The sequence below is a fragment of the Acanthopagrus latus genome, chromosome 14 (genome assembly GCF_904848185.1).
Source record: "Acanthopagrus latus isolate v.2019 chromosome 14, fAcaLat1.1, whole genome shotgun sequence".
Taxonomy (NCBI): Eukaryota; Metazoa; Chordata; class Actinopteri; order Spariformes; family Sparidae; genus Acanthopagrus; species Acanthopagrus latus.
In genome coordinates, this window is record NC_051052.1 from 21,363,346 (window position 1) to 21,388,599 (window position 25,254).

Below are 25,254 nucleotides of genomic sequence, written 5' to 3' on the forward strand. Positions count from 1 at the left end.
TGACATGTGATGATCTTCTGCTTCGTCCCTCTTAAAAAAACAAACAAAACCACATTTTATCTTTAAGTGAAAGTCTCACCAAAATGCAACCAAGGCTTTTTTTGTGAATGTATAATTATGACTAAAGAGGCACTTTTAAGATTTACTGACCCGAAAATGAAAAAACAGTAAATCTTAAAAGTGCCTCTTTCATTGTAATTTTAAATTTACATGAGAGTTTGACTCATATACATCCACAAAAAAGCCTAAATTGCATTTTGGCGAGAGTTTCACTTTAAAAGACAACATTTTAACTTAAATTCTGCAAAAGTTTGACTTTATAAGTCAAAACCTTAAAGTAAAAAGGAAACAGAAAGTTGAATTATCAGCTCAAGTTTTATTTAATGACTTGGTGCTGACGGTGTCATCAAACATGTCAGATTACTTCACTGGTTCAAGTCTTTGACGTCTTTGTCCGTCAGTCCAGTGTTTCCATGATAATGAATGTTCAGACAGTGAGACACGAGTCAGATCATTCATGCCGCTGTAAAAGAAATGTTTCAGTTCTGACCCGTTTTCACACATTTCTAAGTCACAACTCCACTGTACTGTTATTTGTTTGCAGTGGTCCTAAATCTGTCCCGGACAGGACGCAGGACGTGAAGATGAGTTCATGCAGAAAACATCTTTTCAGCTCATCTTGTTCTTCAATCGTGTTTATTTCTAAATTTATTCCAAAAAGACGATTTTGGCGAGTTTCTAAAGCAAACAAAAAATGAAATAAAACAGGAGATTCACTTCTGACTTGTTTTCATTGATTCTGTGAAAAAGATCCAGAACTCTATTTGTTTTACAGCGGCGTCTGTTGTACTCAGTCAACCTGCTGCTTTGCTTTAAAATAGTTCCAGAAGTCGTATGTCTGAAAACAATCCACCACCACCAACATCTGTCTACAACAAACCAACACTCCTGCTGTTCACATGTTTTATTTCTGCAGAAGAACAATCGTCAGATGAAACCTCGCCGCACGTCTGCGGGTCGTCCTCCCATCGGTCTGAACCTGCGCGAGTCGGTCACAGGTCGTCTGTCGTGGTCTCGATGAGGACCAATGGGGTCGTGGCGAGGTCGGGGGAAGAGGCCGTGCGGGAGGTTGGGTCTCTGGTCGTACTCGCCCCCGATGATCCCGGGCAGCGGCGGGTGGAGGGGGGCGGGTTGGAAGATGTCTCGGGGGTGTCGGAGGAAAGGAGGGAGGGAATGATGGCGAGCGCGTCGGAGGTCATAACGGATCTTATAAAACCTTTTGTAAAGCTGAGGAGAGAAAAAGACGTCAGAATATAATCTGAAACTTTTATTCTGTTGATTATACAATCAATAATTAATAAATCAGTATCATCTATAATCAATGACAAACTGAGACAGGCTGACATCATCAGATTTATTCGTGATGGACGTCATTTTGAATTTGCACATCAGCACTACAGGATGATTCACTGCCCCCTGAAGGCCAAACCAGGAACTACATCTTCACCTGCAAACCAGCTGACTAACTGTGTGTGTGTGTGTGTGTGTGTGTGTGTGTGTGTGTGTGTGTGTGTGTGTGTGTTGCTCACCTCCTTCCAGTCTGTGTCTCTGGGTCTGTTGGGATCTGAATCTGAAGCACAACACAGACCAGTGGATTCATTTATCGGTTAGAAGACAAACTGGAAGATGCTTCTGGAACACGTCACCTCTACAGCGCTGGTGGTCTCACCTGTGAAGTCTCGGCGGAACAGGTGTCTCCACAGCGTGGAATCGGCCGTGGCCACGTTGAAGTGTCTGCAGACTGACGACAGTCTGACCACTGAGGTGACGTCCAGCAGTCTGAGGACTCTGAGGAGGAGTTCTGGAGGAAGAGCAGCCAGACCGAACGCCACCGGCAGAGCCATGGCTGGAGACAGACGACAGCGACATCACTCTGACATCACTATGTCATCACTCTGACATCATTACCTCTTTGTTACTATTGTTGATCATTCCTGTAATCTTGTATATTCATTAGTGACGTCTGTCCTTCAGCCAGCAGCTGGTGGCTTCATGAAACGCTCCTGTATTAAATGATGTGATCTAGTCAGACTGAAGCTGGTCGCCTGCAGCCTGAACAGAGACATAATCTCATCAGACATGCTGAGGTGAGTCCTTACCTGCTCTGGCTGCAGCGATCAGCGGGTACGCCAGCTGGTCTTTGAAGATCCGGGACAGCTTCTTCAGATCTTTGAACGCTGCGGCAGCGCCGTCTCCTGAACAACAACAGAGACGTGACATCAGGCTGGTTATTTACAGAAGCTGACAGAAGCTAGTGTCATCAACCAATCAGAGCTCTTCTACCTGGCCACTCGTCGGTCACGTAGCTGGCGGGGTTCAGACACAGCTTGCGGACCGTCTCCACGGTTTGGTTCACCTTCAGAACCGCTGCAGAGCCAAGAAGAGGACGAGCATCAGGAGAAAATGTCTCACAGTGAAAACACAGAGAGGAGTTTTTAAGCTTCTCAATGTTTTTTTCAAGTTAATTTAAGTACAAGTTCCTTGTAACTGACTACATTTACCAAAGTAAATGTAGTCAGTTACATTTGTTACTGGAGAAGAAGTGCAAAGTGACAAAAATTGGAGGTACTTCAAAAAGAACTCCATGACATGTTGTCACTGAGTCGTAGTGGAGTATAAAGTATAAAACAGGAGAACATGAAGTTACTTTGTCTCGTGTTTAATGTGTAACTGTGTGTGTGTTTGTCAGACGGCTGCTGGATCGTTAACGATGACGAACTCACCGTTGATGACGAGCACGGGGCCCATGCACACCGTCACCACTGTCACCAGGCTGCGGTCACACAGAGGGTGGGTGTACTGCAGCTTGTAGACTCCACCCGCTGACCTCCACCCTGCAGGCATCTCACTGGTGTTCAGCTCACAGCCCGGCACACACGCACAACACACACACTGATTCATCCTTCAACTGCAAGACTCCATTTTACAAAGTTACTCAATGAGAGGCCTCCATGTTGTCTGCAGGCTCACCTGAGGGATGAAGCCAGTCTCCAGCATCAGGCGGTTCCCGGCCACCACCACGGCTTCGCTGGGACTCGTCACCTGGGCCAAGTGGTAGAGCAGCTCCAGAGCCAGAGGAGCCTCACCGTCCTCGGCCTCGCTGCACAGCATCGGCTCCCAGCTGGAGGCTGAAGGTTCACAGTTTAACATGTCGGGGGTCTCCTCCAACTCTGTGAGGGCAGCAGTGCTGCCACCACCACCACTGCTGCCGCCGCCGCCGCCACCGCCGCTGCTGCTGGGCTGATTAACAGAGGTGTTCAAATACAACAGACCTGTCAGGATCCACCACACAGAACAACAGCTGCATCTGTATGCGCCATGCTCCAATCCTGCTTTTGACTTCAGTGACTGACATTTAAAGCTCATTTTGATCAATAACTAAACTTAGTGCAGTTCTGACACACAGCCATGCTGTTGTTTTTCCACCACAGCACATCTTGACCAGATGCTTCCCCTCACCTGGTTGGACGCCATGGCAGCGTTCTGTTGGTTCTGCTCTTCTCTCTGGTTCTCTGCGTGGTCGGCGCCAGCAGCTACAGATTCAGGCAGGATGACACTGATCAGGTCTCCGGAGACGATGCCGCAGGACGACAGAGTCTGACCGGCGTCTGACAGAAGCTCTGAGCCGTTCAGAGACACACTGAACTCTGATTCTGCACTGAGAGACAAACACAAAACTCTGTTTCACTTCACTGTAACATGACCTGGAATGATGATGTGGAAGGAAAACTATATCAGAGTTCTGACCTGAGTCCATGAGAACACAAAATGTTCTCCTTGATATGATCTATGAGCTCCTTCAAACTGGGATCTTCTCCCAGTAACTCCACCCTGCTGGTCTGCCGGTTGATGCGAACACGTAGCTTCATGCTGTACGTGACAAAAGTACAACATGAACAGACTGAGGAACAATAATCAGGAGCTCCACCAGCTTTTCCTCATATACTGCAACCAAATACCCTACGTACAATACATGTTACACTGTATTACTACTGGTATGGGACCGAGCTACAGCATCCATCTTGTTTTTATTTGTATATATACACATATAAACATACCCGCATACTTTTGGCCACATTACCTCCTAAAATATCTTCACTTGTTCATATTTTTACAAACAAACAGGACTGACTTGCTTAGAACGCAGCTAGAATTAGGATAAAAGTGAATGGAGTTTGGTGGCAGCATTTCTACGACAGAACATCCTTGAACATGCGAGTATTCTTTTACAATCACTGCGCTTACTTACAAAGGTTGTCCACATAATTTTGTCCATTTATAATATCTGATATTAAACTTTCAACTGGACTGAATTAAGTTCAACATGGGATCTCAGGGTTCACTAAAAGTCGATGGATAGTTAATGGAGTTTGGTGGGAGGTGCTCATTCTGAATTTTAACATGTTTTAAATATAACATAAAACCAGTTTCTGACGGAAATAGAGACGTTTCTACAACTGCAGTAACACATTTAATAAGCAGCTAAAATTAGGTTAAATGTTAATGGAGTTTGGTGGGTAGAAACTTATATTCCTACAACACAGCATCATTAAACCTCGGTCCAAATACCTTTGTCCTTATAGTACATCTGTTATTAAACTTTCACCTGGACAGAACTGTGTTGGTAATTTTTATCACGATCATCTTAAAAACGAGACCACAGTTTTCACTAGAATTAGGTTGAAACTTCATGGAGTTTGGTGGGAGGTGCCCATGTCTTATCTCTATCTGCCCACATTTGTCAAATAATGTGTTCACCGTCTGCTCTCTTTCTGGAGGAAAGTTAAAATGACACAACAGCAAATTCCCGTCAAGAATCTCCATCTTTTTTAAAAATTCTGATGAGTCATTAACGTTGTTTTGGTTGAGCTGCAGCTTTCACACTTGTTTTTAGTAGTTCGGCGCAACATTCACATCAAAATTCACATTCAGATTAAAAAAAAATATTAACACAAGACAAGACCATCTCATTAATAAAATCAGACAGAGTCATGAATAAAACCGGCTTGTTATTCGAGATGAAAGTGAACGTTTCGTTTTCGTTTCAGGTCTGAACGTTAGCTAACGTTTCAGAAAGTTGCTGCGTGCTGAAGCTGGCTAGCTAACTTGTGCTAACTCCGTCAGTTAGCCGACTCGTTCCAACAACGTTTGAAATCTGACAGCAGTTAAAGATTTAAAGAGAAGCAGAGAAACACTCACATGACTGACTAAAGTTATCACATCCAGCTGCTTTTATATCGTTTCTCTCATCCATCGCACTGTCAACACTGACCGGACCGATGAGCAACGGACAGCCGACTGCTTCCGGTCTGAAAATGAATACTTCCAAAATAAAACCATTGTTAGCTGGTTTGAAAAGTCTTTTTGCTGTTTTAAAATATCATTTGTTTGTTTGTTTGTTTATTTATTTGTTTGATGTATTTAAAGAGAGCTCAGTGCACATGAATTAACATGAGCACCAGAGTTCATCATGTTAATGAGCCACATTTAGCCATACAGGCTCATTATCATCTGCAGTCCCAGACAGGTTGATGCTATTCAAACAACAAATTCATAAGCACAGATGAGTAAAATAGCACAATCACTACTCCACATCATGACAGCAGGTTGATGTGATGTGATATGACAACAAACACATATAAGAACAACTAATCACATAACACATGAGCATAGACATTAAAACACATCAACACAACAGTATAAGTGAAGACAAACTCATGGACACAGAACATTAGGAGAGACATAATCACATTATGGCAACAAGTTGCAGTTCAAAGTACTTTAATGAAATATAAAAAAGGAAAATATATCAAATATGTTATAAAAATACACATCAGAATTTTAAAGAATATAATAAATTAGACAAGCAAAGAAGGTGTTGCTGATTCATGTCTTAGAATAAATGTGTATGATTAAGCTCGGGGACACATTGTTCCTTGAAAATAAAGTAAAATCTTATCATTTATATGCTCACTAGTCGGAAAGTGTTAGTTTCTATCTGTGTGGTTCTAAAAAAATCAAATCATCTGCATCAATAGTGAACCAGCTCCATCAGATCTCCATCTGTTTGTAAGAGCAAACGAGAAAGTGAATCCTGAGATAAAACTTTTCAATAATTTTAATTATTTCGCTTTATTGTTTATGATTTTATGTTCTAATCATGACGGCGTGAATTAACATGCTTTTGTATTGAAGGCCAACTTCCGGCTCCACCTGACATGTCTCCTTGAACTTCATGAAACATGTTTGACTACAACTACGGCAAGCGATCAGCGTAATCGTTAGCAAACATTCCTGCATGCGACACAACATGGACGTGTAATGAACTTTATATCTGCAGGTTTTCTCTGTTCTCGGCGGTTCTAGTCAAACTGTCATTCAGGCGACATTTTGTTTTTTCATTGACCAGCTTATTTCTTTCCTGCGTCACGGCAAAATTGACAACCGCGTTTTGCTGTCAAAACACCAGCGAGCTTCCGTAGCGCCCTGACTGCTGGCACTTGGCAGCAGACAGCCGGTGAAACAAACGCAGCATTAAACAGTGAAATCAAACATTATCGGATCACAACGATGAGTCGAAGTTATAACGATGAGCTGCAATATCTGGACAAGATCAGCAGTAACTGCTGGAGGATTAAAAAGGGCTTCGTTCCCAACATGCAGGTGAGACTCTGGACATGTTCTAGCTAGCTTGTTAGCTCACTTAGCCACAGTTAAATACAGTCAGTCAGCACATGTTGGCTACTTTTATAGACTTTGACCAGTCAGGAGCTCCCCTCTGAAAATATGACAATATTATATTAAAGGTTGTCACAAGAATCAATAAATGATCCCCGAAATCATCCGCAGAGCAAAGTTAAAACTGCTGACGGAGCTACGTCACGCAGTTATTAGCTGTATAATGTAAGCCGAACTAAAGTCTGGATCCTGCTCATGTGGAAAGAATACAAATATATCAAACTATAGTCTGCAGTTTGTCTACATGGGCATCCGAAATTACAATCAATATCAACGATATAGAAGGTTTTGTAAAGACTGGATGTTTATTATAGAGATTAGAACTATGATTTATGAACTATGATGAGTTTTTTAACATTTAACATAATCAAACATTTTATTAGGTTCATAATAAGGTTGTTATTGTTAGTATGAAAACAATAATATATATATATTAGATTAAAGATATATATATATATAACATCAACAATATCAGACAGGACAAAAAAGTTATATTAAATTGAAGTTTGATGAAGCACCGATAGTATGAATGAAAATGTAATATTGTAATCAGTCAGTAATGAGAGGTGACTGTTTTGATAAAACATGTTAATTAAGAAACTGAAAACAATAGAGCACAAAAAGCAGATCAGACGTCCACATGATCATTAAAACTCTGTTCTTCGTCTCTCAGGTTGAAGGGAACTTCTATGTGAATGAGCCGCTGGAGAAACTGATGTTTGAGGAGCTTCGTAACGCCTGTCGAGGAGGAGGTCAGCAGAGTTTCACCTCTTCATCCTCTTTAACCTGCTGAATCCATCTGCATCTCCAATCCATACTGTGTTTGTATTTCAGGCGTGGGAGGATTCCTGCCGGCCATGAAACAAATCGGGAACGTGGCAGCGCTGCCAGGGATCGTACACGTGAGTATCATGATGACATGTTCTTTACAAACCCTCAGAGAGATCTGATCATGTAAACGTGCTGATCGTCTGATCCCACAGAGGTCCATCGGGCTCCCAGACGTTCACTCTGGATATGGGTTTGCGATCGGGAACATGGCGGCCTTCGACATGAACGACCCGGATGCTGTGGTGTCTCCAGGTACGTTTCTAATTTCTGCTAGGCCGGATTATGAGAGGGTCCAGCACCCCCACAGGACAGGACCAAGACACCAAGACCGACACAGATGGTGTTTGTTGTTTAGAATGAATATCTGTTCACTTTCCGTGTTTTTGTTGTCGCTCTGCAGCTCTTTCTGGTCATCAAGCATCTCTGTAGATGTTTTGTGTCTTTGTTGTCATGTTGCATATTTTTTTGTCAATTTAAGGTTTGTCTGTTGTGTAGCGTCTGTTTGTGGTCATGTGATGCCCCTTCATGTCTTTGTGTTACAGCTCTTTGTTATTTTGCTTCTCTTTGTCGCCATCTTGTGTTTGTCTCCAGCTGAACCACAGCGCTCCCTCAGCAGACTCACTCAGTGATCTGTGGTTCTCTGATGTTGGTTTTAGAGGCGAATCAACTCTGAAGTGCTGTGTCACGTTTCATTCGTCCTGTAGGTGGCGTTGGTTTTGATATAAACTGCGGCGTCCGTCTGCTGAGGACGAACTTGGACGAGGGTGACGTTCAGCCGGTGAAGGAGCAGCTGGCTCAGTCGCTGTTCGACCACATCCCAGTGGGAGTCGGATCCAAGGGAGTCATCCCGATGGGAGCCAAGTAAGGACGGATCCTGCAGGACTGAGGACAGAGCTCAACACAGTCTACACCTGTTCACATGTGTTACCTGTGTGTGTTCAGGGACCTGGAGGAGGCTCTGGAGATGGGGGTGGACTGGTCCCTGAGGGAGGGTTACGCCTGGGCCGAAGACAAGGAGCACTGCGAGGAGTACGGCAGGATGCTGCAGGCCGACCCCAACAAAGTCTCTTCCAAGGCCAAGAAGAGAGGCCTGCCGCAGGTATCCCAGCAGCCCCGGGGCTCACACCCTGATGTACACCTGTGGATGTTCGCTCGCTGCTTATAAAACAACTTCGACAGCGGTTAACGTGAAGCTAATTTCTGTGCGATACATTTACGTTTATGAGATGTGTGAGCATACAGAGAGTTGGACTGACTTCCTGTGTGTGTCTGTGTGGTGAAGCTGGGGACTCTGGGAGCTGGAAACCACTACGCTGAGATCCAGGTGGTGGACGAGATCTACAACGACTACGCCGCCAAGAAGATGGGCATCGACCACAAAGGTCAGGTGTGTGTGATGATCCACAGCGGCAGCAGAGGCCTCGGACACCAGGTGGCCACAGGTGGGTGGTGCAGCGCGACACACCTGGATCACAGTTTGAGTCTGCCCTGCTTTTTTAACTCAGTTTTCGACATTTTGTCTGCATTTATGTTTGTTACACATTTCAAACTGTCCTCACTAAATTCAGCTGTCAGTCTGACTTCTCATTTTATTAATTTAACAAAGAATTAAGCACCAGGAACCCAAAATACAATAAAAATGGCACCGGCACCTCTAAAAGTGTTCAAATCTTCACTGATCATTACTTTGAAATGTTGTGATAGAACAGCAGAAGATCCAAAACGATATTGTTTCACTATCTTTACTCTCAAACACACAGAAACATGTGAAGTGATTTTTCTCACAAACAGACGCTCTGGTCGCCATGGAGAAGGCCATGAAGAGAGACAAGATCACAGTGAACGACCGTCAGCTGGCGTGCGCTCGCATCACATCACAGGAAGGACAGGACTACCTGAAGGGGATGGCAGCTGCAGGAAACTACGCCTGGGTCAACCGCTCGTCCATGACCTTCCTCACCAGACAGGTAAACACACCTGGAGCCGAAGAGATGATCTGAGGCCGGAGGCATCTCAGGAATCAGACCCAACTGACCAGAGACGAGGAATATTAGTGACTTTTAGGAAAGAAGGATGGAAGTTTTAAAAACAGAAACGGTTCATTTAAAGTCACCATTATGAGAAAAAATAAATGATTGTTGAGGCTCACATGGTCTGAAACACTGATAAAAACATATAAGGTCTAATAGAGTATAGTAAAATAATATAAATTCAGCAAAGAAGCAAAATAAGACTTAGTGTGTCTAATGTTTATATTCCTTGTGTCTCTTAAATTTCAAAATGGCTGCCATTTCAGCCATTTCTTTATCAGAGAACTCTGATCAGTTTGACTTTGATCATTCTGCTGTCGATCCATCAGAAATCCATTTGTATCAACTGAACCTTCCATCATTCACTCAGAATACTTTTATGACTGATGTGAAACATGTGCATTAACACCACATTGTTTTAGGAAAATCCTTTATTTGAAAAGATGCTAGCTATTATCTGCGAGGCTACGAGTGGCTAACATGTTTGTTGGACCCTTTTTTAAATGAGCTGGTGTGAGATCGATCACTCAGACCACTCTGTGAAACAACATCATGTTCAGGTTGATACCAACTAAACTTTTATTCTTCAGGCCTTTTCTAAAGTGTTCACCACGACACCGGACGACCTCGACATGCACGTCATCTACGACGTGTCCCACAACATCGCCAAAGTGGAGGAGCACGTGGTGGACGGGAAGCAGAGGACGCTGCTGGTTCACCGCAAAGGATCCACCCGAGCGTTCCCCCCCCACCACCCCCTCATCCCTGTAGACTACCAGGTACAGACTCCAGTAACAAACTATTCAATCAGGTTTGAAAAGTGCTGCTGGAGATCTGACTCAGTGTCCACTGATGTTTTTATCCTCTTGTTTCAGCTCACAGGTCAGCCGGTGTTGATCGGAGGAACGATGGGAACCTGCAGTTACGTCCTCACAGGGACCGACCAAGGCATGACGGAGACATTCGGCACCACCTGTCACGGAGCGGTATGAGTCTATAGTTTTCTTACATTAAAACAAATCATATATATATATATATATATATATATATATATATATATATATATATATATATATATATATATATATATATATATATATATATATATATATATATATATATATATATATATATATATATATATATATATATATATATATATATATATATATATATATATATATATATATATATATATATATATATATATATATATATATATATATATATATATATATATATATATATATATATATATATATATATATATATATATATATATATATATATATATATATATATATATATATATATATATATATATATATATATATATATATATATATATATATATATATATATATATATATATATATATATATATATATATATATATATATATATATATATATATATATATATATATATATATATATATATATATATATGATATATATATATATATGTATATATATATATATATATATATATATGATATATATATATATATGTATATATATATATATATATATATAGATATATATATAGATATATATAGATATAGAGATAGATATATATATAGATATAGAGATAGATATAGATAGATAGATATCGATATAGATATAGATATATATATATATATAGATATATATATATATATATAGATATATATAGATATATATATATATATATAATGAAATATTTATTGCCTGGCTTCTCTGCCTGTCCGTTGTTCCAGGGTCGCGCTCTGTCTCGAGCCAAGTCCCGCAGGAACCTGGACTTCCAGGACGTCTTGGACAAACTGGCCGACATGGGCATCGCCATCCGAGTGGCTTCACCCAAACTGGTCATGGAGGAGGTGAATTATCTTTGGTTGTGTTTCAAATCTAGATGAAGGTTCTCAGTCATCCAGGTCATGGTAATTCTATGCCATATCATAGGCAACTAAACATTTCACCTCACATCCAAGAGGCTTCTTGAGCTCGGACTAACGGGAGGGGAGTTGCAGGTTTCTTTTAAACTCTGTGTGGGAGTGTCCTTACAGAGTCATAACTGTTCACACCTGAGCTCACCTAGCCCTATCAACCCACATGAAGGCCAGTTGGGTCAGCGGCCCACAAGTGGCCCTAATGACTCTGAAATTCAGAGCTCACAAGTGTCCTTAACGACTCTGTGAGGACACTCCCACACCGAGTTTAAAAGCCAGCAGCTCCTCCTGTTAGTTAGAACTGAAGAAGCCTCTTCACTGAGAGGTGAAATGTCCAGTTGTTGCCTACGATAGATACTTTGAATCATGTTTGAAATGTTTGTTGAAATGTTTAATGAGTTTTATTATTATTGTTTTTAATATTCAGTTTGTTTAAGGTGCAATGTTAAGGGAACGTTTTGTCCTTAAATTAAGTTTTTTGATCTAGTAGAAGTTCTTCACATGGCACTAAACATGTCATGTACGTGGATGTGACATTGACTCGTTTTGTTTTCTTTGTTTTAAGGCTCCTGAATCGTACAAGAACGTGACGGATGTCGTCAACACGTGTCACGACGCTGGAATCAGTAGGAAGGCGATCAAACTGAGACCGATCGCTGTGATTAAAGGCTGAAGCTGCACAACGCTACGTTTAAAGACAATTTACACCAAACGGATGTCATAAAGTTAAAAACACTGCAAGGCTACTCAGAAGAAAACATCTCCTCCTTTCTTTGTTTTGGTTTTGGTATGATGGATTTATGTTGAAACAGCTGAGCTGCGAAAAAAAACGAGATTGAAAGTTTGATTTCTGACCTGAATTTTTTTTTGTTTCAAATCTGTGATCAAAATAAAGGTGGTCACTTAGAACTGAACTCTGTGTGAAATAATCGCTCTCCATCAGTAGCAAGTATTCAGATCCTTTAATCAAGTAAAAGTAACAATACAACTTTGTTAAAATACTCAATTAAAGGTTAAAGTCCTTGATTCAAATGTCTATATGTAATAAACTTATTTATATAGTAATTAACTTTTTTGGACCGTTGGACACAATGGATGTCAGAATGGAATGATGATGTACATGTTTTCCCTCCTGACTGCAGAGAACATCAAGTCTCTCTTATAGTGACATGAACATGTTATTTTGTCCTCTCCTAATGTGATGGAGCCATACTGATGACGGGTCGGTGTTCCGGTGCATCAGTAACTTCCAGTTCTGTTGTCAGAACCAGAACAAAGCTGCAGAGTCACTGTGTGTTCAGGATATCAGAGAATCAGAGACAGAAAGAAAACAGAGCAGTTCAGACTGCAGCACTGACAGTCAGCACCAATTGTTGTGATTGGTCCGTCAGTCACTGCTGGATGAAGCTCTCCTTTCCACTCCACCTCCCAGTAACACAGCCCAGTCAGAGCCTCTCCACCCACCAGCTGATGGTGCTGCTTCAACCTGACTGGATCATTAGGACACAGCTGATCCTCTCAACACCTCCACCTTTCATCACTACCAGCTGAAGAGAGAATGAGAGAGAGCAGAAGTGATCCATGAGTGTTTCCAGAGACTCCCTCCATCAGCTGTCAGTCAGTGATATAAAGACCAGCAGGACTTCAGTCCTGTTCAGACCACAAGTGGAGCAGCTGTGTAGCGTAGCCAGCTTCCTTTCAGCTTCATGTTAACGTGTTGGAGTGAAGCTCACAGGTTTACTCTGCAGGTTTCACTCAAGTACACAGTGAAATAAACTGCAGAGAGTCCCTGAACACATAATCGCTGCAGAAACACTTTAATGATGATTGACAGCTGTTAAAAACCAGAGTCTCAGTCACACCTGAATATTTCATCTGCTTTGAAACATTACAAATAAGTAAATATGGAGTCTGTTGTAAAACATGTGGAGCAAACAAAAGACAGATGGACAGATGAATATATAATCCAGATTTACTTCCTGTAGACAAACACAACAACAACAGTCGTCTTCACATCAACTCAACACCAGATCACAACAAGCTTCTGGCTCATCTGATTGGCTGACTGTTCTCTCTCTGTCCAATCATGAAGCCTGTCACCGTTCTCCTCTCACAGCCTCACTTGATACTGACTGTGTTCAGAACAATACTGCTGAAACCAGTGTGGACTGACTCCAACCCTCGACTGACCTCAGGGTCTCCAGTTTACAGTGTGGACTGTCCTTCAGTTCAGACAGCAGCTTCACTCCTGAATCCTGCAGGTTGTTGTCTCTCAGGTCCAGCTCTGTCAGATGGGAGGGGTTGGACTTCAGAGCTGAGGCCAGAGAATCACAGCTGATCTTTGACAAACTGCAGCTCCTCAATCTGAATAAAGAACAAATGATGAAGATAAAAATCAGTTTATAATCCAATCAGATGTGTTCAGGTTTAAATATGCAGCTCAACATCACTGTGTCCTAATTAAGGTGCTCTGATTGTTATCAGACGATATTGGTTCTGAATAGTTTGATGGGTGGTCTGTAAAAGGGCCAATCAGAAGAGCCGATCAGATAAACACAGGAGACAGTTTGTCTTTAATACATGCAGCATGGAGAGAAGAGCCACAGTGTTCTCTGCAGTCTTCCACATTGTCTTGACTTGTATACAGCAGAACAGTGGTTACATACTTTATGACAGGTGTTACTCATGCCTTCCCCAAGGCAGTGACCCTCTGATGTTTGACTGGACAATAAGTGTCATCCTAGCTGCCTTCTGTTATCATCCTCATATGAACTCCTCACCTGTTCTATCCCTGACACCTCCCCACACCTCAGGTGAAGGGGAATCTCCCCTCCTCTCACATCCTGACATCTTCTCTACCATACATTGATATTTGAATCCAAAACTGTATAATTCCCACCAGTTAGAATAGTGTTTAACTAAAGTGGCCTGTAAAGACAGACTAGTGAGTAGATGAGTGTCTGTGTTCGCTGAGGAAGTTTAATGTCCCCGACAACCTCTGTAGTCTCATTCAGACACTTGTTAGCAACCGCTAACTGTTTTTAACACACATGAGATGGAATGATGGATTTTATGTTGGAGAGCAAAATGTGTAAATATGTTCAGCCTGTGGTAACCACACACCTTATTTCACATATTTAAAACACATTCAACACACTCAGACTTTGAGATGAGGGAACAGGATGTGCTAACATGCTAACATGCGAACAGATTTCTGGTTTTGGGACTACAGACTACACCTCTCTATAGGGAGGGGAAGCCCCGTCCCTTCAGGTGGACCTCATGGGACCTGATTTCAGTCAAGAAAGTGTCTGTTTGTAGTAAATAAAGTAAAATCTCATGTAGTTTTGTGTTAAACTGCTCAGTGAACTACTTTGTCTCACTCAACATACATACATCACCAACACCAACATGGCTGCCGCCTCCACACATAAGAAGGTCTGGTCATACTGAAAGCTGCAGTTATGTGAAAGGAGAGTTGGTCAGTTCTGTGAGCTGCTGATATTCAGGACGACTCTACAAGGTTTCAGTCAGCGTTAAACCAGATGTCACTTAACAACTGTTGGCTGTGTCATCTTTATAATCACATATTTTCACAGTCTTATATTTTATTAGTTTTATGACAAACTGAGACTCGAGAAAATGTTTCTCTTAAACTGACGAACATCATATGTGAGATTCTTGACACAATTTAAATGAGAGCAGAAAATTATTTGTCTCATTTTTTCTGACATAAGGTCCCAGGTGGTCGACCAGAGTGGGCGTGGCTTCACCTCTCTATTGTGGATCATCATCATGGTGACACTGTCCAGTCAACACAACATTCACCCACCTGTTCCCATCAACACACATTAATAACTACAATTATAGTTTGTGTGTGTGTGTTTTCTGAAGAATCAATATCAATGATCAGACATTACTTGTGAAAAAGATTTCAAGTGAACTTGATACTTTTAAATCAAATATGAGTTCAGAGGTTCTTCTTTTTACAGATGCAACCATTTACCAAAAATATAAACATTCATTTACATTTTCTACAGTTTAAGAAACAGAAGTCTTAAAGAACACAAGAAACATGAAAATATGGACAAAATGACTTTTACAAAGTTATGTTTGAACATAAATCAGCTTCAATTGTTAATTAAATATTTAAGTTGTACAACAGTAACATAGAGTCAGTGAACTAAGGAATCAACTCACTGGCCTCCATATCTATCTATCTATCTATCTATCTATCTATCTATCTATCTATCTATCTATCTATCTATCTATCTATCTATCAATCTATCAAATGTCTGCATTTTGTAAATACAACTTACAACATATTAATCTGATCACAGATGTAAAAAACTGGTGTCTGACCTAAGAGTCTCCAGACTACAGTGGGGACTCTGCAGAGAATCACACAGCAGCTTCACTCCTGAATCCTGCAGGTTGTTCCTGTTCAGGTTCAGGTGTCTCAGATGGGAGGGGTTGGACTCCAGAGCTGAGGCCAGAAGAGCACAGCTGATCTCTGACAAACTACAGTTCCAGAAGCTGGATAAAGAAATATGATGAAGATAAAAATCCAGTTATAATCCAAATAAGCTGTGTTTAGGTTTAAATGTGCAGCTCAATATTACTGTGTCCTAATTAAGGGTGCTCTGAATCAGATGACATTTATTATAAATAGTTTGACGGGGGGTCTCAAAAAGGGCCGATAAGAAGTGTGTGTGTGTGTGTGTGTGTGTGTGTGTGTGTGTGTCTGTGTTCTGAAGAATCAATATCAATGATCATACATTACTTATGAAGAACATTTCACATGAACTTGATATTGTTAAATCAAATATGAGTTCAGAGGATCTTTTGTTTACAGATGAGACCATTTACCAAAAATGCAGACTAAATTTAGATCAATTTGAAAAAATGACATTTACACAGTTATGTTTGAACTTAAATTATCTTCAACTGTTAAACATTTAGATGTACAAGTGTAACAGAGAGTCAGTGAACTTACCTCAGAGTCTCCAGTATACAGTGTGGACTCTGCAGAAAATCACACAGCAGCTTCACTCCTGAATCCTGCAGGTTGTTCCTACTCAGGTTCAGCTCTCTCAGATGGGAGGGGTTGGACTTCAGAGCTGAGGCCAGAGGAGCACAGCTGATCTCTGAGAACCAGAGGCCCCTCAATCTGAATGAAGAAAAAGTGAAGTGAGAGTAGAAGACGAAGTTCCAGCTTGAAATCATTCAGTGTTTAATCATCTGATCATAGCTGAACAAGTTTACATAATGAAGCTCCAAACACCTGAACACAACAGGTTGCAGGTCCAAAATTGTCAGATACACAAAGTGAATCAGAGCTCTCATTAATATTAATGACTAAGTGGTGCTACTTCAATACAGTTATATAATGTTTAATGTTATGTTAGATCTATTTTAAATATGAAGCTGAACAAGACTCTCAGAGTCCATCAGCATCAAATCTATGAGGCCAGATCCCCTTCAGACCTGATGACATGAAAACTGAGATTCACAAAGTTTGGAATAATGTTGTAAAAGTGTGAACAAAGGTTTAAAAAACATATTAAATGTGATTTAAACGTGAAAACAACAACAACAACAACAACATGTGTGAAATAATGGTGTCACATTTCTAACTGACATCAGCAGTTTAATATCTTCATGTTCTAAAGTTTGTCTTAAGAGTTTCAGACAGTCAACACGTGCAGTGTGTTCAATCAGACAGGACATTAAATTACATCATGTGTCTTTTGTCCAGCGTGACTTTAACATCATCAAAGCTCCTTTTTCAAAGATTCAACACTTTGTATTCACCGTGTCTGTCACTTGAAAACCAACAATCCAACATTAACACACACCTCACTGTGTGATTGGTCACCTGAGTGGAGGTGAAAAAGGAGGCGGAGTTTAAACTTCTTTCTCAGCTCTTTGTTCTTTTGTTACACAACTATTTCTGTCACTGTTCATATGAACAGCTGAGTGAAACACTATGAACATCTTCAGCAGAGACTGTCTGAACATGTGACATGTCTTCTCCATATTTAAACCATTGTTGTGTCTCCAGCAGCTCATCACTCCACCTTTGGCTGTTTGGAACAGCTGTGAACACTTTGAGCTGCAGATGTGTTCAGACAACACGTCGTACCGCTGAGCTTCTTTCTACAAATATCTGAGCCAGCAGCTCTTACAGAAAAGCAGTTCAGTGGATTTGCAAACAGAAGTGAATCCAACATCCTGCTTCTGTTCGCTGCAGGCACAGTGAGCATAAGAGCCAGGTGAACTCTGAACCTGCCTCTGGTGCACAACTGACCACAGATACTCTAAAGAATTCTGTCACAGTTCCAGCAGCGATCCATCTCATTCCTACTGGCTGAGGAAATGACCTGAAGGAAACTGCAGAGGAATTATGAGATTGTTCCCAAGGAACTGTGGAAATTGTTGTTGGATGTACGGACTCTAAGAAGCCTGGGACGTCATTTTTCCTCTCCACTATTTTTCATCATACTCCATCATCTTCATCAGATGTGCACTGAGCTGTGTGTGTGTTTGTGTACGTGTGTATGAAGTGAGGGAAATTTAAAACTTCTGTTCTAGATTTAAATTTAATAAACACAGAAAAAAACACATTAACTGACCCCAGAGTCTCCAGTCGACAGTTAGGACTCGCCAGTCCAGAACACAGCAGCTTCACTCCTGAACCATACAGGTTGTTGTCACTCAGGTCCAGATGTCTCAGATGTGAGGGGTTGGACTTTAGAGCTGAGGCGACGACTTCACAGTGAGTCTTTGAGAGTCGACAATGAGTCAGTCTGTGAATACAGATAATAAAACATTTAAATCACATAAAATCTGACTCTTTACTATGAAAAAAGACTGTTGAGGTTTTATATTATTCATGTGTGTAAAGTGTTGATCTTTAATACTGAAGGCTTCAGCTTTACTTCACTTCATCATGTTTAACACATCTGGACTTACACAGCCTTTCTACAGTTCCTCACAGCTGGAATCAGTCTCCTTCGTCCCTGTTCTGATGTTCTGTACTTCATCAGGTCAAACTGGTCCAGAACCTTCTCTGACATCTGCAGCATGTAGGCCAGAGCTGAGCAGTGGATCACAGAGAGTTCCTTTTTTGATCTGTTCTCTGTCTTCAGGAACTCTTGGATCTCCTGATGAACTGAGTGGTCGTTCATCTCCATCAGACAATGGAAGATGTTGATGCTTCTGTCAGGAGAGATCTTAGAACTGTTCATCTTCTTCAGGTTGCTGATGACACTCTGGATGATTTCTGGACTGTTGTCTGTCTGACCCAGCAGGCCTGCTAAGAGTCTCTGGTTGGACTTCAGAGTGAGGCCATGAAGGAAGCGAACAAACAGGTCAAGGTGGCCATTTTTACTGCACAGGGATTTCTTCATGGCACTCCTCAGGAAGCTATCCAGGGATGGGTAACAGGTCTCATGGTCATCAGTGCTTCGAAGAAGAAACGCAAAAAAATGCCCAAAGGAAGAGTTCAGTTTTGAGTTCCTGTGTTTGTACTTATTTCCTGTGAAGTCCTCCAGGGCCTTTATGTTCCTGATGGTGTAACAGTGGAACATGTAGACTGCAGCCAGAAACTCCTGAACGCTCAGATGAACAAAGCAGTAGACTGTTTTCTGGAAGATCACACTCTCTCTTCTGAAGATCTCTGTACAAACTCCTGAGTACTCCGAGGCCTCTGTGAGATTAAGACCACAGCGCTCCAGGTCTTCTTGGTAGAACATGATGTTTCCTGTCTCCAGATGTTCAAACGCCAGCCTCCCCAGTTTCAGAAGAACTTCCCTGTCAGCCTCCGTCAGCTTCTGTGGACTCGTCTCACGTCCCTCATCGTACTTCTGCTTCTTCCTCTTTGTCTGAACCAGCAGGAAGTGTGAGTACATGTCAGTCAGGGTCTTGGGCAGCTCTCCTCTCTGGTCTGTAGTCAACATGTGGTCCAGAACTGTAGCAGTGATCCAGCAGAAGACTGGGATCAGACACATGATGTGGAGGCTCCTGGAGGTCTTGATGTGTGAGATGATTCTGCTGGACAGATCTTCATCACTGAACCTCCTCCTGAAGTACTCCTCCTTCTGGACGTCAGTGAAGCCTCGTACTTCCGTTACCCTGTCGACACATGAAGGAGGGATCTGATTGGCCGCTGCAGGTCTGGAAGTGATCCAGACGAGAGCCGAGGGAAGCAGCTTCCCCTGGATGAGATTTGTCAGCAGCACGCTGACTGATGACTCCTGTGTGACATCAGACACGACCTCATGGTTGTTGAAATCCAGTGAAAGTCTACTTTCATCCAGGCCGTCAAAGATGAAGAGAAGTTTACAGACAGCGAGCTTCTCTGCTGTCACCTTCTGTAATGTTGGATGGAAAACATGGAGCAGCCTGAGAAGACTGTACTGCTCATCTCTGATCAGGTTCAGCTCCCTGAACGACAGCAGAACCAGCAGACTGACATCTTGGTTTTTGGAGCCCTCTGCCCAGTCCAGAGTGAACTTCTGCACCGAGAAGGTTTTTCCAACTCCAGCGACGCCGTTGGTCAGAACCACTCTGATGCATCTCTGTTGGTCAGGTGAGGCTTTAAAGATGTCGCAGCACCTGATTGGAGTTTCACTGAAGGTCTTCTTCTTGGAAGCTGTCTCAAGCTGCCAAACCTCATGTTGGGTATTAACCTCTTCACTCTGTCCCGATGTGATGTAGAGCTCAGTGTAGATCCTGCTGAGGAGGGTTCCACTTCCTGTTCCATCACTTCCTGTTCCATCACTTCCTTCAGTCACATGTTCACATCTCCTCCTCAGACTGATCTTATGTTCATCTAAAACCTCCTGCAGACCAACATTCACTGCAAAGAGAAAAATGTTTGAGCGAATTTGACAATCTGGGATTATTTTCATGATCAATAACAATCCATCAGTATCAGAATATATAAAGTTTGAGTCTCTTCGGGTCTTTTCATTGACTTTGTGTGTAATCTAGACAGTCTAGTAATTTGTCCTGGTGTTTGGTCTGAATGCCTCTGAAGTCTCTAAATAATTGTAATGACATGTAGAAGCTGAGATGTTTAAAGCAGCATGATGTAACTTTCTGAGGTTAAAGCAGCAGCTTCAGAGTCGTGTTGATGGTCAGGTGTGTTGTAACAGGTGAACGGTGTCTCTGTCACTTGTAGGATCACAGCCTCACATACGTGTTCACTTCAACACGTCACACTGTGATGATGTCATGAGTTGTGTCTGACAAACTGTTACACACCTGGGATTGTTTTTACCACAGTGGTGTTGCACTCAGAAACTGTGGGGGCGCCAAATCATACAACAATTTCTCCATAATGTGGCTTTAACATGTTGAGATGTTCAGTGTGACTTGGTTCAGTTTGTCTCTGACTGTCTGTCCACAGTCCAGCTGTTGTTCTGGGTCTTACCTCCACACTGGGGACAGGAGGAGTCTCCTGGTGAAGCAGACTGGTCCCAGTATGAGGTGATGCAGCGTCTGCAGAACCAGTGTCCACAGCTGGTAGAGACCGGATCCTTCAGGACGTCCTGACACCAAACACAGCAGGTGGGCTGCTTCTTCTCTCTGTGAACACATTTCATTAGAACTACAATGATTTGATGACTGTTGTTAAAAACATCCAGATTTGGTCGACAGTGTTGAGAAGCTCAGACGCTCACAGAGAAAAGTCAAAGTGTGGATACTTTTCATCTTGAATTCAGCATTTAGTGTATCATGAAAATGATGTGTGAAGATTATCTCTCAGAACAAAACGTGTCAGTATCAGAAACTCGTGTTTGTCACAGAGATTATTTCCTGCAATAATCCAAAATCCAAGTCAAAAATCTGACAGGCTGTTTGTGGAGGGAGCCAGAGCGATGCTAACTTCAGGGTTAGCCTACAAACATACGTCATGGTTCCACCATCTATTTCATCCTGCTGAGATTTGTTAGTGTCCTCCAGGATCTGACTGAGTTCAGACATGTTAGTGTTCAGGAGGCTTTCAAAGACTTTATGTTAGTGTTTCTTCAGTCCTGGAGCCTGATGTTACTCTACAGCAACACATTACCAGCAAACACTGAATGAGTCGTCTCAGTGCTCTTACTTTGTGTCTGATGGTCCAGGTAAACTGAAGTTTATAGGTTCATCTTTGGACCAGTCACTCCTCATAGACGGACAGATGGATCCTGCAGGTTCTGCTCGGTCCTCCTCTCCCTCCACACAAACACTCATCTTCAGGTCTGAGAGGTGAAACATGAACTGTGAGCTCAGAACACAAGAATCAGGAGAAACATAGAGGATTGGATCTTTATCAACAAGTCCAACAGGAAACTCCAGACAGAATTCATTTGGATTCCCATGAATGTCTTAAAATCTCTGTCAGGATTTCCTCGGTACTGCTTCAAATCTGTTTTTATTCTACTGGTTCTGATAAAATCCTGCACATCTCGCGAACTCTCATAGGAATTCTGTAAGAAGAGGTAAGGTCTGGTTATGGAGAAGTGCTGAGAGGTAGCATAAGAGTAACCGTCTTACAGTTGTCAAGGGGATGGAAAAAACAGTCTCAAAAAAGAACAGATGGCATATTTTCATTAATTAAAGAAGTTACAGAGTGAAGGAAGCAGAGGAACGTATATCAGGGCAGAAGACGACATTGTTCAACTTCAGGCTCGTACAAACACTTTGGAAACTCAAGTGAAGCTGCTGACAGAGAAAGACGACGACATGGAGAACTGAAGTCGGAGGAATAATCTGAGGATAGTGGGTTTGTCAGAGAATGAGGAAGGGCGAGATGCTTGTGAGGTTTTTCTAGAAATGGAGGCTCGTGCTCGTCTGGCTTTGGAGCGTGCACACAGAATTTGTCCACCACAACAATGAAAGGAGAACGAAGACACACTTCCACCAAGAACTCTGATTATCAAGAGTCTGAACTACAGACAGAACCAGCAGCTGGAGTGAAGCTGAAGTTTGTTATAAAGACCGACTCGTTTGACTCAGATGTGTCTGCAGACATTCACAAGAAACAGATGAAAAGTGACAGCGGCTACATGATGAGGGGATCATCAAACAGAGAATCATCTTTCCTTCGCAGCTTCTTCTCACACAGGGAGAAATCCAAACTGTCTGACAGCAGGAGGGACATTACACTAACGTTTATGGTCCTAACGATGAGAATCAGCATTCTACAATGCTTTCTTAGTGTTTATCTGTAACCTGTCAGGGCAACACTTTATAGCAGGTGATAAAAAAAACTCCAATCACACTTTGGACCCAGTGAAAGACGTTCAACAGGCTCTGACGATACACAGGCCACATCAAGAAAACTGATCCAACACTTGATGAAAGATTTAAATCTGTTGGATATTTGGAGACATCTTAATCCTGACATGTTGGAAGGATGTGCAGTGTATGAGAGATAAAATCCTGAATATCAACATGCCGTCATCTGCAGAAACATTTCTATTACACTTATATCCTCTAAAAACTGAAGAGGAAGAAATATACATTCATAGACACGTTTCTGTTACAAGCAAAGCGTCTTATTGCTTTACAATGGAAGAACATAAAGGCAGCAAGTATAAATAAGTGTCTGAAAGAAAACACAATAAACACGTCTGTGGAAGAAGAAACTGATGCTGTGAAAGATAAATTTAGGAGGTTTGAGGAAATCAGGAGTCCTTTCTTCTCCTTTCTTGAACATGGTGGAGACGACGCACTGAGAGTTGATTTACAAGTTGTGTCAGAACTAATATGATGTGACGAGAAGCTTTTAGATACGTTTGATTGATTTATCAAAGTATTATTGTTATTCTTTATTTTAACGTCTGGGCTCCTGGTCTTTAGTTCCAGTAGTTTTAATGTGTATTATTCAGCCTGTCAGGACTTTGTGTCCACAGAAGAATCAAAGTGTTGACTTTATTCTAACATGTGTTTCCTCTACAGTCCACAGAGACTAAACTGACTCACACTCTCACAGTAACATCACAAAAACCTTGTTTTAACACTCACCTGCCTCACACATCAGATATCTTCCTTCTGCTGCACCTTCGTAAAACAGAGACTGAACACTTTCACTTTAAGCCTCTCAGGTGACACTGAGCTACTCCTCCCCTCTGACATCATCTGTGTTTGTGAAGACTCTGGTCCAGTTGATTACTGCTGACATTCATCCAGGACCTTCATCACCTGTCGACCCGTTTCTGTCATGATGCTGCAACACACACACACACACACACACACACACTTCCCTGTTAAATCACTCATTAAGTTTATAGCAGACAGACGGTCACATTCAATATAATGCTGGCTAACATGTAAACTGCAGGTGAAAAACTAAGACGGACATAAGAACTGTTGTGAGTTCAGAATATAAACTTATAAGAATACGTTAGCTAATAGCTGGTCGCTGTCAATAACTCAACAGGTTTGATTTTTACATGTTCCGGCTTTACAATGATGTTACTGAGAGAGGGAACAAGAAATATATCTGACTTCGTGGAAAACAAAGATTCAGCTCTCATTTTTGACAATTAACACAGCTAAAGCTAGCATTAGCTGCCAATCGACTGTTAGCATCATTGCTAGCTAACTTTAGAAACAGTAAAGCTACACAGAGGCAGTTTTACCTGTAAACTTCTCAGTTATCACGCCAGTTTAATATGAATTCAAACCAGTTGAGCTGTTTTCCTGTCAAAGAGCAGTTAGCAGCAGAGACAAAGACAGTTAGCTTAGCTGCTTCAGAGGACAAAGAGCAGGACTTTGGTTGACAGCAGGTTTACAATCTGAATGAGGTGCGTTTAAGACCATCGGAAATTATATTGAAGCCGGGTCATACCAAAAATGATTGATTAAATCTAAAGCAGAGTTTATTAATGTAAACCAAAGTTAAAGAGTTTAATCAACGTGGAAATGCTACCAACATGAAAATGAATATATGAATAAAATCACTTAGTCAGGACCTGGTCAGTATAAAGGAGGGAGAATGATTCTTCTGTATTTCTTAATAAAACATCTCATTGTTTGCTAGTTATCTAAAAACTGTTTCAGGAGTGAGTCAAGTTTCTGTTGCTGAAAACACATTTCCTGCTGCTGCTGCTTCATAATAAAAGACTCTTAATGACAGAATGCCACAGGACTTTTATTGTGAAGAACTTAGAGGAAGTTACATGTGTGTTTGATGAATTCGTTGGCGCAGGTTCTTGGATCATCCGGCCGGGAGGGAGGGTGTCTCCGGCCGGGAGGGAGGGTGTCTGCAGCCGCTCCTCTGTCCGCTGCTTTAAATGTCTTCTACTCAACACACAACCCCCTAAATTCCACACACACACCTGGAAGCAGGTGGCACTGTTGTCATGGAGATACGCAAGCGACGTGACGAGTAAAGTTCCCCCCGCTGGCCCCGCCCACGAGTTCCCGCTCAGCCTTACTTTGTGATGACGTCAAACAATTTTAAATCGCTTTTGACAGCTTATTAAAAGTTTTAGTTAACATGTTTACAGCCTGAATCTAATAACTTCTGCTCTCGAAACCTAATTCATCCCTTCATCACTACCTTTATATTACCCACTGGTTTAAATCACATTAAATTAAAGTTAATTAGGGGGCGTGGCCTCTTTGAGTGACAGGTGGCGGTGAGCTGTGAGCTTCACTTGTCACTCAACT

General features: G+C 41.7%; 3 protein-coding genes and 1 long non-coding RNA gene across 5 annotated transcripts in view; 2 read left to right on the forward strand and 2 right to left on the reverse strand.

The window, feature by feature from the left end:
* The window catches only part of LOC119032561, a 41,100-nt gene extending 20,030 nt beyond the window's left edge, over window positions 1-21,070 (forward strand). The window contains exon 3 of the long non-coding RNA XR_005078944.1: window positions 21,002-21,070. This is a non-coding gene — a long non-coding RNA (uncharacterized LOC119032561). The remainder of the gene's footprint in view (window positions 1-21,001) is intronic.
* On the reverse strand, window positions 950-5,406 carry fbxo7 (F-box protein 7). Its single transcript, XM_037121799.1, has 10 exons — window positions 5,260-5,406; window positions 3,808-3,930; window positions 3,520-3,718; window positions 3,031-3,300; window positions 2,784-2,952; window positions 2,344-2,427; window positions 2,160-2,255; window positions 1,730-1,906; window positions 1,590-1,630; window positions 950-1,287 (listed from the first exon to the last, which is right to left on the reverse strand). Exons 2-10 carry the CDS (start codon window positions 3,927-3,929, stop codon window positions 988-990), a joined length of 1,458 nt encoding a protein of 485 aa, XP_036977694.1. The 5' UTR covers window position 3,930; window positions 5,260-5,406; the 3' UTR covers window positions 950-987.
* Window positions 6,315-12,495, forward strand: rtcb (RNA 2',3'-cyclic phosphate and 5'-OH ligase). Its single transcript, XM_037121788.1, has 12 exons — window positions 6,315-6,723; window positions 7,472-7,550; window positions 7,633-7,700; window positions 7,782-7,881; window positions 8,334-8,490; window positions 8,572-8,728; window positions 8,912-9,071; window positions 9,421-9,596; window positions 10,250-10,438; window positions 10,535-10,645; window positions 11,398-11,517; window positions 12,152-12,495. Exons 1-12 carry the CDS (start codon window positions 6,631-6,633, stop codon window positions 12,257-12,259), a joined length of 1,518 nt encoding a protein of 505 aa, XP_036977683.1. The 5' UTR covers window positions 6,315-6,630; the 3' UTR covers window positions 12,260-12,495.
* Window positions 13,541-24,898, reverse strand: LOC119032483 (protein NLRC3-like). 2 transcript variants are annotated; one of them, XM_037121731.1, is made up of 10 exons: window positions 24,762-24,898; window positions 24,222-24,282; window positions 23,605-23,806; window positions 21,701-21,836; window positions 21,026-21,180; window positions 18,562-20,449; window positions 18,222-18,395; window positions 16,583-16,756; window positions 15,949-16,122; window positions 13,541-13,950 (listed from the first exon to the last, which is right to left on the reverse strand). In XM_037121731.1, exons 3-10 carry the CDS (start codon window positions 23,615-23,617, stop codon window positions 13,725-13,727), a joined length of 2,940 nt encoding a protein of 979 aa, XP_036977626.1. In that variant the 5' UTR covers window positions 23,618-23,806; window positions 24,222-24,282; window positions 24,762-24,898; the 3' UTR covers window positions 13,541-13,724. The 2 variants fall into 2 exon arrangements, with proteins under 2 accessions (XP_036977626.1, XP_036977625.1); XM_037121730.1 differs by lacking the exons at window positions 13,541-13,950; window positions 15,949-16,122; window positions 24,762-24,898 and having other exon boundaries at window positions 16,611-16,756; window positions 18,254-18,395; window positions 24,222-24,613.
* Between the last annotated feature and the right edge of the window lie 356 nt (window positions 24,899-25,254).